This window comes from Sardina pilchardus, chromosome 4 (assembly GCF_963854185.1).
Source record: "Sardina pilchardus chromosome 4, fSarPil1.1, whole genome shotgun sequence".
NCBI lineage: Eukaryota > Metazoa > Chordata > Actinopteri > Clupeiformes > Clupeidae > Sardina > Sardina pilchardus.
In genome coordinates, this window is record NC_084997.1 from 24,394,932 (window position 1) to 24,410,529 (window position 15,598).

Sequence of the window (15,598 nt, forward strand, 5' to 3'; positions counted from 1 at the left end):
TGACCGCTGTCAATGGCAACAGTCACGTTCTATCTGTGTGGCGAACTATTTCTTTTGTTAGCGGAAGCCACGAAACGGTAGCTAAGTCATTGCTAAAGACACATTGTGGTACGTTTCTTCTCGTTTTGGCAAGTAGCCGTATAATAAGCGGGATAATGTATAGAACGCTGGTCATTATCGGAAAATAATTCCCTTCAGGACGAAGCAAAACCCCTCCGCTGCGCGTCGGGGTTCAGTTCATCCTGTCGGGAATTATTTTCCGATAATGACCGGCGTTCTATACATTATCCCTTACTCAATGAGACGTGGTCTGGCAACCAAGTGTTCATTTTCTCGTATTTAAAAAAATGCCGAGATCCATTCATCGGGCGGCACAGATGTCTATCAAATGCGTCTATGCATAGCTCACCATCGTCTTGCTTCCCCCCCCTGTTCTGTGATTGGTCCCCTATGTGAGGAAAAAATTAGGGCGGTAGTGTCCAGGCTGCCTTAGCAGCGTGAATCAAATTGCGCTCAAGGCAGCATGGGAACAACCAGGCTAATGTTATGCAGTATCCACAAAGCATTATTATGCTATGCTGTTATGGCATAAGCCCTTGCTTGATGTATCCTAATGCATTAAAGCTTATTAAGTCCTATTATGAATGCTCATAAGATCCTGGGTACAACATGCAGAGTGTTTGCAAGTGCACTGCGCTCACTGCTGGGTTTCATGGGTTTGAGTGAATGGCCTAAGTTGAACTTTGACTACACAAGAGAAGCAGAGGAAGAGCTGCCGCTTGCAATTTGTTCTGTGTACAGCCATTGAAAATGAGGGATGCAGTAGTTGTTGCCAGGTCCTGTCTGTAGGAGCCTTAACACCTCTCCTTGTGCTGACTGTTGTTTGCAACAAAATGGTCCAAGGTTTACTGAGGGCATACACACAAGCCAAAATAAATAAATCACTATGTACAAACCGCTGACAAAGTTCAGAGCAGCCTTACACTTCTGTGGTTGTGTCCATAGGGTTCCTACAGATACACTGAAGAATTAAGGGGGGGGGGGGGGGGGGGTGAAAGTGATCAGATTTTCCCAGTAACATACCAAGAGGGTTAATGTTATACATGGCTAACAGACACACCACACCTCTTCCCTTCAAAATTATCTTGTTCCTGATCGTCAGGTCATGTGATTTCTGAGAAATGGTGTGACGATGGCAACAGAAATCCATCCCACTATGCACAGTTTCCACAAGCCGGGCCGGATTGTGTAGCAAACAAGGGTATTCAATTGGTAAAGTTGTGCTTACGCACAGGTATTATGCTAATCCTAACAGACTTACACTTACAGACAGGCCCTGCTGCATGTGTGTTTCTGTCATAGAAATGTATAAATGAAATTATCATTGTGAACATTTTGTCCTACGGCATGGGTGACAAGAAAACCACAAGCAGTTAGATGAAGAGAAACACACACACACAAAAATAATATATGAAACATAGAATAAGGAACCCACATTTTGGCAGGAAATCAACAAGGTGTATGAGCTATGTATTGAGTAGAGCTGATGGCAAATAAAAGGGACTTGCTACGCTTGATTGGAGAGAGTGGCTGAGCCGGAGGACTTCTACCACCGGCGGTAATACTCTCTCCTCTGATCGGAGCAGGCAACTGAAAAGTTGAGTGTCTTGTGTGGTTCTTGTAATTATATTATGAGGGATTTTCCCTGGCAGTTTCACTCCTATTGAGCATCATTTCTCCATGATGATTGTGTAACAAACTGCGGCCCTGCCCATGAGAGCAGAAGGGGCGTTGACACTCAGAGCTGTGAGCTGAGGGTGAGGCAGACAGTCTGTGAGTTCAAAAACAAGCTTCAAGGTCAATGGCATTTAATGAATGATCTGAAGTAAAACTTGATCAAGAGTCAAAATCAAGATTTTTTTTAAAGGATTCCTGAAACCATATGGATAACGATCAAAGATAGAGGTAAGCTTTTCATTGGGTGTAAAACAACTATTTATTTTCTGTGTTGTTTCTTTGTTTGCATCTGGCATGAAACCAGGAAATGAGAGAATCAGAATCAGAATCACCTTCATTGGTCAGGTTTGTGTGAACAAACAAGGAATTTGACTCCGGTTAATCTTTGCACTCAAGTACAACACTCAACAATAACAAAAAAACTGTAAAAAAAAAAAAAGAATAAGGGCAGTAAGCTATGTATAAGAATAAAGGAATAAATACAGTATGTACATTTACAAATAAATAGATGCTATGGGTGGAATAGGGTAATACAATTGTCCGGGGAGTATTATGGCCTTGTTGTCCCTGTCAAGGTATATCATGGTCATGGACACCCCAACAGGCACAGGCAAGACGCAGGATGCAATATACAATATAATATAGTGCAAGGCAGTACAATGCAATGATGATGTATTAATACAATAATGGAACTGTAAGATTGAAGTGCACATGATATGAGGTAGATGAGCAGAATAGGTTGATTTTGACTTTTGACAGGAGGACTTTGTTCGGTGTGAGGGTGGTTGCTATTTCTGAGTGTTCAACACGTTGACAGCTTGGGGGGAGAAGATATCTTTGTGTTGTCTGGTTTTAGCAAACAGTGCCCTCTATCGACTACCAGAGGGAAGGAGGTTGATCAGTTTAGGACTAGGCTGTGAGGGGACTATAGAGATTTTTGCTGCCCTTTTCCTGACCCTGGACCGGTACAGGTCCTGGGTGGAAGGGAGGTCAGCCTCTCTGCAGCCTTTATTGTCCGTTGCAGTCTGGCCTTGTCTCGTTTGGTGGCTGACACAAACCAGACAGTGATGGAGGTGCAGATGACAGACTGAATGATCGCTGAGTATAAAGTGGTCAGCAGCTCCTTAGCCAGATTAAACTTCCACAAGTCCACAAACAGGATCCTGACATACGTCCCTGGGGAGTCGAGGTGTTGCAGGATGAATTGCAGTCCCATATTGACGGCATCATCCGCCGACCTGTTTGCTCTGTAGGCAAACTGCAGGGGATCGAGCAGGGGTCCTGTTATGTCCTTCAGATGGCACAACACCAGTCTTTCGAAGGATTTCATGACCACAGACGTCAGGGCAACGGGCCTGTAGTCATTTAATCCTGTGATGGAGGATTTTTTGGGGATTGGGATGATGATGGAGCTTTTAAAGCAGGAGGGCACTTCACACAGTCTCCATCAGGTCTTGGAGCCTTCTTGATGTTCTGCTTCTGAAAGAGACAACACACATCCTTCTCACAGATAGTGCAGGTGGGGGGAGGTGGTTGAGTGTTGAGGGGAAACCTATTGTACGTTATGGGTGTGATAATGGGTGCTTTTCAAACCTGCAGTAGAAGTCAGTAGAGGTCATCAGCCAGTCTGGGATTTTCTGCGGGGCGGGGGGATGATCTTTTGTAATTCGTGTTGCAGGCCTTTCCAAACTGATGCAGGGTTGTTGGCTGATAGGCTATTATTTAGCTGCTCACTGTTATTGTATGTGCAGAAGGTCTTGGTTTGCACACAGATGTCAATCAGTCAAAACAAGCCCAGCTCCAGCTTGGATTCCTTAGTCCAGTTCTTAACCATTTTCGCCACAGGTTTAGAAGTTGGTGGAGATGGTAGAGCAAGCAAGAGAAGCTTGGCTAACAAACACTGTCTTTAAAGAAACAACTACTGCATGAATATGAATGGCTGAAATAGGGAAAACTTCAAATATTAACTCAATCTAAATCTGTTTGTAAGTTGTAAGATGTACAGTACGTTTAACATGAGTAGAGCTACTGCTTGTGTATATCCAGGATGGTATTATACAGAAAAAGAAAACACATGAGGGCTTTCAAAATGGCATAAAAGTGGCATAGAATGGACATAAAAACACTAGACAATAAATCTTGGCAGTATTCTTTCTTTCCTCCAAGACACAGCTTTTTACTGTAACACAAGTTGTTTGAGTGACTTGGTGTGAGCTTTGTTCTGAAATTGGTTTGACATTTCAGCCTGTCAGAAAGAGTTACCATGCCAACAAACAAGCAAAAAGTTCACAGGAGTTGCCAATGCGGGTGGTCCAATGTGACAACATACCAAGGCCTTCGGATACACCAAGGCAAGGCAAAGTGTGGAGGATACGGCATGGCGCTGCCCTTTACATCATCCACATTGCTGACCACACCATCTCAGAACTGGACAGTGCACAACTCTCTCACAGCACCCAGCATCGTACACAAGCAGCGTGAGGAACCTGCTAGCCTGCGGCACCTGCAGCAGACCTACGGCATCACCGGGATTACCCTTCAGGATGAGCCACCGCGGGGAACCCTCGGCAGCGTCTGGACCAGGAGGGACGGGGGCCAGAGCCTTCTGGAAGTGGGAAGGGAAATCTACACTGAGGAGAGGGCCCAGAGTTATGATCCCATAGCAGCCCTGAAGGAACGGGCTAGGTAGGCCTGTTACACACTTTCAGCAGTATAAAGTGGGTATACTCAAGTCCACCATTTGATAGCTGTCAAGTAAGAAAGATTGATAATTACAAAAAGATATATCTACGTATGTTGTGCACATCTTTCATGTTTTTTTTCTGCCACCATAATCTTGTGTTTCATTATGGGGTATCAGGCCATGAGCTCTGCAAAGCGCTTTCAGATAATGTATTGTTACTGGTACTGTAAAACCATGCAGCTGAAAGTTGAGGCAAAAGTCTGATGGCAAAAGGCAAAGTCTGATGGTATAGCTACTGTAACTGTTCTCGTGCCCTTTCAGTGATGAAATGGAAATACTGAAAAAAGAGAAGGAATGCCTCAGAACCAGGTACTGTTTTTCACATATTTAAAAAATCAACAAATAGCTCCTTACACACACATACTGTACTTCACACCTGCTCCCTATCTAAGAGTGTAAAAACAGACATGACACAAAATTACCCATCTATTAACCAAGGTTTAATCAATGTATTGATTTAGCTGGCAATGCATTTTTCATATTTGTTGATACAAATGTTCTTTGTCATAGTTTAAAGAGACCCTAACTTTTTCATAGTCATAAAATTGCATAGAAATCGTTGTTTTGCTTGACTGCACAGTTTTAACGAAAACAGTAATATTTCCTCCCGCCCCCAGTGTCCCTATCCTACGGAAGAGCAATAGGGCCACGGAGTAAAATATTTATTCTAAATCTCTGAGAAAAAAAGTCAAAATTTTCGAGAAAAAAAGTCAAACATTTAAAAAGTCAAAATTTTCGAGAAATAATGTCAAAAGTTTTGAGAAAAAAAGTCAAAATTTTCGAGAAAAAAGTCAGAAATCTGTAGAAGGTGGTAAAGGTTATGATTGAGATATTATTACACTAATTTCACAGTAACAGTGGCGCAACACTAGTGCGGTCGTCTTGTACTCAAGAGACCCGGGTTCGAGTACCGGTGATATCCCGTCTCCATTATTTACATATTGACTGAATTCCATGGCCATTTTTCAACAACGAATTTTCGTTTATGGTTTTTAATAACAAACTATCTGAAATAAACAGATGAATAGACAAACATTTTGAAATAAAGACAAATAAGCAGTCCAGCAGATTGTCACAAACGATCGGGCAGGCAAATCTCCCCTCTTCCTGCTACTAGCCTATTACGCGCGTGCGCAGAACAGATCACAGTCCCAGAATGGACGACTTCCATGTCGCCTTCCCGCGGGCCGGAGCGAGCTGTACTTGAACGATATCCCTGCATCTGTCCGCATGCAGTTTCTCCTGCACGAAGGCTATCACATTGTCTATGTCCGACTGATTTTGCCTCCTACAGTCTAAGTTCACGACACCGCTTCTTCAAGGTCCGGATATAAATCACAATAGGGCCTAGCCTACTGTAAATCTGTGCAAAGACTGCAGATCTTTGCTAGTTAATCCAATCTCGAAATAAAATGTAATTAAGTTGTCCATTACAGCAGCACTATGCCAGGAGACGAAGTCTCTGTCAGCTCCAGCTCTGAATGACATGTTCCTGGTAAGCTAAACAACTTAATAGCCTAAGCAACAAAATACTGCAAATGGCAGGTTTTGAACCCCAGTCGAACGATTACTAGACGAGAGAGCTAGCTTTGTGCCACATGACACTGCATATTCACAGGGATAATATCCCATATTTGTAGCCGCCTTCTACAGATTTCTGACTTTTTTTCTCGGAAATTTCGACTTTTTTTCTCAAAAACTTTGACTTTTTTTCTCAAAACGTTTGCCTTCATTTCTCAAAACTTTCGACTTTTTAAATTTTCGACTTTTTTCTCGAAAATTTTGACTTTTTTTCTCAGAGATTTAGAATAAATATTTCACTCCGTGGCCCTATTGCTCTTCCGTACTATCCACTATTGCAACCTTGCAGTTTGTTCATGCAGGAGGCGATCGTTACGTGTTTACATATGGAAGGCCGAGACACGTACCGAACAAGAAGAACCACGCTTGCAATTTATATATTTATATATAGCCTATATATGTATAAATATACACGCTAAAGCTGTCGGGGAAGCTCTGCAGAGAAATATGCACGCATAAAATGAGCGAAAATTAAAAACGAAACCGAAACCGGAAATTAAATCGCCAATCCTGCATAGTTTCTCTTTATGGTTTTGATAGTTAAGAATGAATGTTATCTAAATGATGTGTAAATGGCTAATATATGGTTAATTCTATACATTCTGCCCTCTTCATGCAAATGTCAAGGTTATGCCAAATTGCTTTAGGAAAAGGTCAAAAAGAGATGAGCAATTTCTTGTACTGTATCTCCTTCTAGTGGACTAAGTAACAGTTGTGAATTATGCCCCTGCCCCTTTTTAACAGGTGTAATTAATTGAAAAGAGTATGTCAAGAGATTTTTATGATTAGTTATATGTTGTGATTTTTGTAGATGATGATTGTGTTTTGTTTGTTTGCTTGTTTGTTTTAAGGTACACAGAGCTGGAAGACATTTATCAACAAAAGTAAATTTTGAAAATGCTTCTGGCTTCATTTTTTTATCACTGCAAAATATTAATTATAATAATCGGATGTATGCAATTGTAATATGGAAATTATCATTGAGGATTATATCAGACATCCTCACTAACTAGGACATCACATTGCTTCCTGAATTTAAATCCAACTGATACAAATGGTTTGCATTTGACAATTAAAAAGGTTAATAGAAATACTTACTAAGTAGGCTATTTAGCACTTAGTGTAAATCAAGGTTAATCAGAGATTGCAAACATTACTTTCTGTTTTGCCTAAACTTATCAAACTGGCAAAAAACAGTATTGGTAGTCAGGAGACAATGTACTGTAGCTTAGGCTTACCTACAGTACCTTTGCCTTAAGTAAATGTACACATTCTTCCAACTGCTTTGTTATATTTGCTGGGATTGCTACTACCGTTAACCACAGCCACTTTTAAATTCTAAACTGTAGCATTATTCCTCTTGCCACTGATTGGCTACCTTTCGGTGAATTATGGCGTTCCCGACTAGCTTCCTGAAAGGATATTTAGGTGGGCATGGCCAGACTATAGTAGAAACTATATTAGATACAGTCATTCTTGTTCACAGTTATGCTAATGTAGTGACTTTTGTAGTTGATTCATTGTGTTTGTTTGTTTGTTTGTTCGTTTGTTTTTTGGTTCTTGAAGGTGCATTGACATGGAGGAATTATACAAACAAAAGTGAGTCTGGTTTCAGCTTTTCTCATCTCACTGACAATAATGATTTGGATTTAGGTAAATGTGATATAGTTATCATATCTTAACATGAAGTGGCATTTTATTTTTCTTTAAGGTGTGATGCTTTGGAAACAGCATATCAACAAAAGTAAGCTATGTAATGCCTCTGGCTTTATTTCTTACAATTGAAAGAAATTGAAATAAAAACTACAAAAATGATGTATGTATACTATATAATGTAGATCCATTGAAATAATTAGTTTTTTTCACATGTGCAACATTATGTAATTGATATGTTAATGATTTATGTAGGTAATTGTGTTTTGATTGTTTCTTTTAAGGTACACTGAACTGGAAGGGGCATATCAACAAAAGTAAGCTATGTAACACCTCTGGCTTTATTTCTTACAATTGAAAAAAAAATTTCAATGGATTTACATAATTGTTTGCGGATCAGATCAAAGATCCTCACAAGCACAGTATATTGTTAGGATGCCAAAAACTCCAGAGTTTAAATTCAACAAGCAAAAAGGGTTTATTTAGAAAGCACAATTGAAAGGGTTCACAGAAATTAATACATATTTTAAGTAGGTAAAAATTGCATCAATGGTTAAAAATGAAATGTACGTTTTCTTCCAGACTAGTTTCTTGCTGAAAAGTGATCTAACCAGGCTATCATTTTTGTTCACAATATGCTTATTTAATTACTTTTGTAGTTGATTGATATGTTTTATTTTAAAGGGGTGTTGAACTAGGATCATATAAAAAGATGATAACCCAGCAAGCAAATAACGTTCTGCTAACTTTAAAGGGATATTCTGCCATTTTTGGAAATAAGCTCATTTCCCACCTCCCCTCGAGCAAAACAATCGATATTTACCTTTTTTTTCCCGTTCATCCAGCCATTCTGTGAATCAAATCAATACAAGTATTTATACATGATATTGTGGCAGATCTGGGTAGCTTAGCCTGTGCTGAAAAAAACAATATGTAGCATGTGTGAATGGCACTTACAATGACCAGGATAAATGCTTCTAACTAGAGGTAGTGAAAATGCCCTGGGTCTGAATGTTGGTGAATTATGGTGTTCCCGACTAGCTTCCTGAAAGGATATTTAGGTGGGCATGGCCAGAGTATATTAGAAACAGCATGTCATTCTTGTTCACAGATGCTAATGTAGTGACTTTTGTAGTTGATTCATTGTGTTGTTTTGTTTTGTTTTTTGGTTCTTGAAGGTGCATTGACATGGAGGGATTATACAAACAAAAGTGAGTCAAGAAAATGCTCTCTTTGATTTAGTCCAGGATTTTCATGGTCAGTGGTGCAATCATTTTTAGTGGTTGTAAGAAATATAAACCCTTTTTGTTTTGGTTGATTATCATTTTAAATTTTCTTACAATTTTTTGAAGGTTGATAGCAGGGTGCTTTATGTGATTTTTAGTGTATTCAGATAGTGAAAGTCCAGACATGCTGACAAAATTCTATGACATCTCTTTCAATAAAGACTGACAGAAGAGCAAAGCAAGGTGCAAGAGCAAATAATCAATCTGTAAGTAAAGAAACATAGCAAAATAACTTGTACTTCAATTGATTTTGGCATTTGTAGTTGTTATGTGTAGTTTAAACACATTATAAAATGATAATCATTTCAGTTGAAATTAGTTTGAATTTATTCTGAAACTAATACTGTTAAGTAGATGTTAGTAATTGGGAAATTGTTTGAATATAATGAATAATAATAATAATAATGATACATCTAATCATATGCTGTATTAAAGAACAATCATTAGGCTAGTTAATGTGTAATGTTGGAATAACTTTGAAATCATTTTTAAAATGCTTCCTTAATTGTTGCCAGGCAAAAAGACAGCAGAATAACAGAGTGAGTTTTTCCTTCCGTAAACATATGCATTGAATAGTGTTTGAACATTCACATGTTAATTTCATAATACTTACAAACAAATTCCATTTTTTTGCCAACTGCAGAGAAAAAATGGAAAAACAACAGCAAGACCATAAGAAGTTGCAGGCCAGGTAAGCTGAGATGATCTTGTCATCATGTACATTTACATGGGTTTGGCATCTGAATGAAATACTTCTGACTGCATTTATAGTTTTACCTACTTCTCATGCTGGGAATTATTCTTATTGTTATTGTGTGTAGCTTACTTTGTATAGCACAGTATAATGTTAGACTTCATTCTTACAGGCTGGCATCATCAATCGCTAATGAAATACAACAAAATTCAAAACTGTTGAATGACCCATGCAGACAATCTGAGCTTGTTTTGCAATATGAAGAGTTGAGACTCAAGCGCCTGCCCAAGATTATATCCTCAAAACAGTTTCAATCTGATGAGGCCAGAAGACGTATAGCCTCATTAGTAAAGGTACATTTACTGTATGCTACCATATACTACATCTGTAAAAAAAACAGACTTATATATGAATATCAATATTTGAAGTTGAAGTTTGTTAAACCTTTTTGTTAAATGTTTAGAGCACATTTGAAAAAGCATCGAAGGACATGGAGGCTAAAACAGGTGGATTATGTGCTATTTTCCCTGATGATGGTGGGGAAGACAACAAGGATATGGTACATGTTCAGCCTTTTTTCATACAAAAAGCATCTATTTTTTTCACAGACAGTTTCAGTATGGTGCTTTCTCGTCTTACAAATATAGAGTAGCCACACACTCTCTTTTTGATTATTTATTGGCCAAAAGTGCCTAAAACAAACTAAATATGCCTCACTGAAAAGTGCATGCCATAAACCAACATGTTAAGCCAGGCTGGCGCTGTTGGTGCCCTGACGTCAGGCCTGAAGAAGGCACAGGGAGTTGAGACATTGCAACCCTGATAATGGCTGTTGCCAAAACGTCGGTCACAAATGAAAGAGTTAAAAAGAGTTAAGAGTGTGGAGCTATTCTTTCTTTATTTATGCTATCTTTCTAGCCAGTACTTCTGTTTGGGTGTGCATTCCTTCAACACACTCAAATTACAAAAATATTCTTCCTAACAAAATGTTCATTGCCTCTTAGAAACGCAACACTATTTCCATTCGTCACTAAATCTGATGTGCACATTTTCACTGCTGATTTGGAAACTTGATTTGACTAGATTGTTATGAAACGATAAACAGACATTGATTTATATTTTTACCTCCAGATGATATCCAATTACATAAAAGAAACAATTCGTTATCTTCAGATGGCTGTACTGTGCAAAGACAACTCGTACTACAAGGAAATAATTACGGTAGGTCCATATAAATGTGTTTACCTGTAGAAGGTTATCACACACATCAAAGTTCTTTATTTACAGTGCTTGCATTCAAAATACTGTAACTCCAAGTGTGAATGTGCGTATGTGTGAGAGAGAGAAAGAGTGGTGAGTGTGAGTGTGAGTGTGAGTGTGAGTGTGTGTGTGTGTGTGTGTGTGTGTGTGTGTGTGTGTGTGTGTGTGTGTGTGTGTGTGTGTGTGTCTGTCTGTCTGTCTGTCTGTCTGTGTGTGTGTGTGTGTGTGTGTGTGTGTGTGTGTGTGTGTGTGTGTGTGTGTGTGTGTGTCTCTGTGTGTCTGTGTGTGTCTGTATGTTTAAACATGTTGGTCTATTTCCATTTATCATTATTATTACAGTGCATGAAAATGCACTGTACTGTTCTTCCTCGGTCTTCTTCTTCTTCTTATTCTTCTTCTAACGCACGCAATTCAGCTTCAACCGCTTAACGTAGAAACTCCATTCAAATTTTGACGCGTAGGTCTTACTTACGCGATGTGGGCTTTGTATTTTTCAACTTTGTAACTTTTATACTTTTTAAACTATTAGTTAAAAACTATTACAATTTCCCCCATAGACTTAACATGGCTCATTATGACATCACGGCAGCAATTAGAATGTTACCCCAGCTGGTCAGCCACCTGGGCACCAACTGTCAGTTTCTCTCAGGCTTTACAATCTCTCTGAAGACTACATATTCTGTTCCCCTGTATCCTCTGCGCACAACAGTATCAAAATAAGTCCTCCTAATTCCATTCAACTTTATATCCATTCATCTTCTTCAAACCATTCACTCATCCACCCATTCTAAACAGTCTGCCTATCAACATCAATTAGACGCTCTACATTCAACTTTTAAACAATCTACTCTGTCTCAGGCTGGCTCTCTTAAGACTAGCCAGTTAAATTGATTACACCTGTATCTGTATCCACTAGGCTACTCTCAGTAGAGAGCTGTGTCTCTCCATTCTACAAGAATATAAGGCACATTCCATCCAACATTCTATCCATTCATCTTCTTCAGACCATTCACTCATCCACCCATTAAACTGCCTATCAACATCTATTAAACAATCTGTCTATCAACATCCATTAAACTCTCTGTCTATCAACATTAATTAGACTATCTACATTCAACTTTTAAATTATTTACTCTGTCTCAGGCTTTAAGAGTACTCTGGCTCTCTTAAGACTAGCCAGTTAAATTGATTACACCTGTGTCAACTACTCTCAGAGAGCTGTATCAGTGTCTCTCTTAACAAGAATATAAGGCACATTCCATCCAACCTTCTATCCATTCATCTTCTTCAGACCATTCACTCATCCACCCATTAAACTGTCAATCAATATCTATTAAACAATCTGCCTATCAACATCCATTAAACATTCTGTCTATCAACATTAATTAGACTATCTACATACAACTTTTAAAGCATTTACTGTGGGTCCCTCTCAAGCAACGTTTATATGTCCTCCCTCGCTCCTCGATCCTCAATGATCTACATAAAGAAAGATAGAAGAAGGGCTAGACTATCCCATTGTTGCCGCTCCATCATTCTTTATGTAGATCAGTGAGGAGCGAGAGAGGACGCGTAAACGCTATATGAGAGGCACCTTCTGTCTCAGGCTTTAAGCATACAATCTCATTAAGACTACAGATCCTGTTTCACTACGTCCTCTGTCCACAACTGTTTCAAAATAAAGGTCCTCACTGCAATAATACACTATTAAATCATTTAACCATTGAAACTACTCAACTATTGAACTGTTCAACCATTCCAACTGTCAGTTATCATCCACTATGCCTCCAGTCAACTACATGAAACCTCCATGTACCTAGCAACCAACATAGCAACGATTAAAAATAAGTGTTTATGACCGTTTCCAAATTAAGTGTTTATGACCGTTTCCATAGCAACCAACATGATTATACTGCAGTAACTTCTTGTTTCCTGATAGTGGCCACCATGGATACCCTAGCAACAAATGTTTCAAAATAAAAGTCCTCACTAGCAAGTTAGCATGGTTAGCATAGTTAGCATTGTTAGCATAGTTAGCATTTTTAGTATAACTGCAAAAAATCATCAACTAAGTTAGCTAATCAACCTGGTTAGCATTGTTAGCAAATTTAGCATTGTCAGCATAGTTAGCATTTTTAGCATTACTGCTAGATATCATCGGTTAAGTTAGCTAATCAACCTGGTTAGCATTGTTAGTAAAGTTAGCATTGCTAGCATAATAAGCATGTTTAGCGTAACTGCTAAAAATCATTAGCTAAGTTAGCTAATCAACATTTTAACATGATTAGAAATCATTAGTTAAGTTAGAACTGGAACGTTTCATCTTTAAAATGTCTACCTTCACACTATCAACTCTCTGTAAACTATGCAACCACCATGTTTACCCTAGCTACACCTTAGTAACCATATCTACATTATCTACCTATTTTTGCATTTTCATGCACTGGTAATTCCTTGGAATTGCATTTCTAGTTTAGACTATGATCATTTTGCGATCCCTCTCATACCCTTGGGGATCAATAAAGTATCTATCTATCTATCTATCTATCTATCTATCTATCTATGTTTGGACTGAACATTAGCACATCTGATCCATTCCCTCTCCTGTTGTAACCTACAGGTTTTAATTAAAGAGGAGCCAGCAATGTTGACCCCGTTCATTGCCCGGTGGTATAAGATCAGCTGTTTGATGTGTCTGCACAACCCACAACTGGTACCCAGCTGGGACACAAGAAGCACTGCAGCTGATCCAGATATGAAAATCTTCCCACCTATTGGAGTGGTAATGCATGTGAATACATAAGGGTATACATTCTTATCACACCAGCATATGGTAATGTTTTAATCATGTGTATCTATCTTTCTAGGTGTCCAGTGAAAAGACAAAAGACAACGATGTGTGAACATCAGTGAAAAACTGTCTATTTGAATTATATTCCATGGGGATGATGCAGTTTACCATCGTTCTAATACTGAACTGTGTAGGTTTGGTCTCAGATTTGGTGAGGACAAACCCCTAGCTAGATACCAAAATTATTGTTTGAATTATTGATACCAATACGGATATTGATAATTTTGCGATTATTTAAAATTTGATTTGATTAAGTGGCCCCCACCACCTTGACACCATCAGTAATACTGAATATTGTGTCATCATTCACACCAGAGGCGATCCTAGACTCTGATTGGCCCTAAAAAAAAAAATTAAATGCTGAAGTGCAAAGGGAATATTAAAATGTTTTACACTGACTTTTTTGGTTATGCATTGGTAGACAACCCTGATAACTTAGCCTATCTGACACGCCCGCTTGCTTGTCTGCCAGTGCCACCTTGACGATCTTGTGCATGTTAGATAACTCCCTGTCAGTTTCAGCCAATGAAGCCACTAAATTACTAAATTCTTGTTATTCTTGTTGATGTGAATAAACTATTCATGCACTCAATCGCCTCTGGACTCCAAACAGATGAATCTCTGAAATATGTATTGTTTTGTATGACACCTTGTGCGTATTGGTGCATCATGGTCCTCAAGGTACATTTGCCACACAACTAACTACATACTAATAATAATAATAATACATTTTATTTGTATTGCACTTTATATTATGGACAATCTCAAAGTGCTACAAAATTATAATGCAAATGGATAACAGATAAAGACAGATAAAAAAATAATGCAATTTAAAATAGATTATATACATACATACACACACACACACGCACACACACACACACACACACACACTCACACATACGTGTATAAAATACACACACACACACACACACACACACACACACACACAAACACACACATACAACACACGCACACACACACATCAACAAAATACATTTAACAGAAAGCTTTTTTAAAAATATATGTTTTCAAAGTTTTTTTAAAAGTTGTCAATGTCTGTGGGGCCCTCAGGTCGTCAGGGAGGGCATTCCACAGCCTGGGAGCAGCAGCAGAGAAAGCTCTGTCACCCATCCTGTGGAGCTTGGTTCTGGGGATTTGGAGGGTGTTAATGATTGTTGACCGCAGGGGGCGTGAGGAGGTCTGGGGGGTTAGGAGTTCCTGTAGGTAGAGGGGAGCATGTCCATATATGCACTGGAGTGTGATCTTATACTCTATTCTGAAATTAACCGGGAGCCAGTGGAGACTTACTTACATACTATGGTACCTTTTCCCCGTGTCCTCTTTCCATTGTAGCAGCATACCTTATTAATATGTCTGTGGTATTCATCATGAGCACGTCACTAGTTGAACCTCGCATAACTCAGTGTCTTTCGTTATGATTTTGGCGGTGGTTAATGAGGTACTGAGTACTATATGAATGCAGTGTGCGTGTGTGTGTGTGCGTGGGGGTATGTGGTGTGTTTTTGGTTCTCAGTAGCAACCTATGAGATAAGGACACTGACTGAAATTGTCCTTGAAAACAGGTTGTAGTGAATGTTGAATAAGTCAGATGAAGGGTGAGATAATTACTGTATATGTCATTTAGCTTTAGCGTCTTTTACGCAGCATGCATGTACATATTGTTTTCTTCTGTCCTTTAATGTCTAATATTAATGTTAGACTTGCTGAACCTGTTAACACTTCACACATCATTGAAAGAGCTAGTTCCAACTTCCTCACAGGTCATGTGA

General features: G+C 38.9%; 1 protein-coding gene across 3 annotated transcripts; it reads left to right on the forward strand.

Moving 5' to 3' along the window:
* The first annotated feature begins 1,824 nt into the window (after positions 1-1,824).
* On the forward strand, positions 1,825-14,396 carry LOC134078660 (uncharacterized). 3 transcript variants are annotated; one of them, XM_062534751.1, is made up of 16 exons: positions 1,825-1,965; positions 3,982-4,422; positions 4,742-4,789; positions 6,913-6,945; positions 7,628-7,660; positions 7,773-7,805; positions 7,999-8,031; positions 8,893-8,925; positions 9,162-9,206; positions 9,516-9,539; positions 9,644-9,691; positions 9,867-10,047; positions 10,158-10,253; positions 10,826-10,915; positions 13,575-13,736; positions 13,822-14,396. In XM_062534751.1, exons 2-16 carry the CDS (start codon positions 4,001-4,003, stop codon positions 13,855-13,857), a joined length of 1,317 nt encoding a protein of 438 aa, XP_062390735.1. In that variant the 5' UTR covers positions 1,825-1,965; positions 3,982-4,000; the 3' UTR covers positions 13,858-14,396. The 3 variants fall into 3 exon arrangements, with proteins under 3 accessions (XP_062390735.1, XP_062390737.1, XP_062390736.1); XM_062534753.1 differs by having other exon boundaries at positions 10,868-10,915; XM_062534752.1 differs by lacking the exon at positions 6,913-6,945.
* Positions 14,397-15,598: the final 1,202 nt, after the last annotated feature.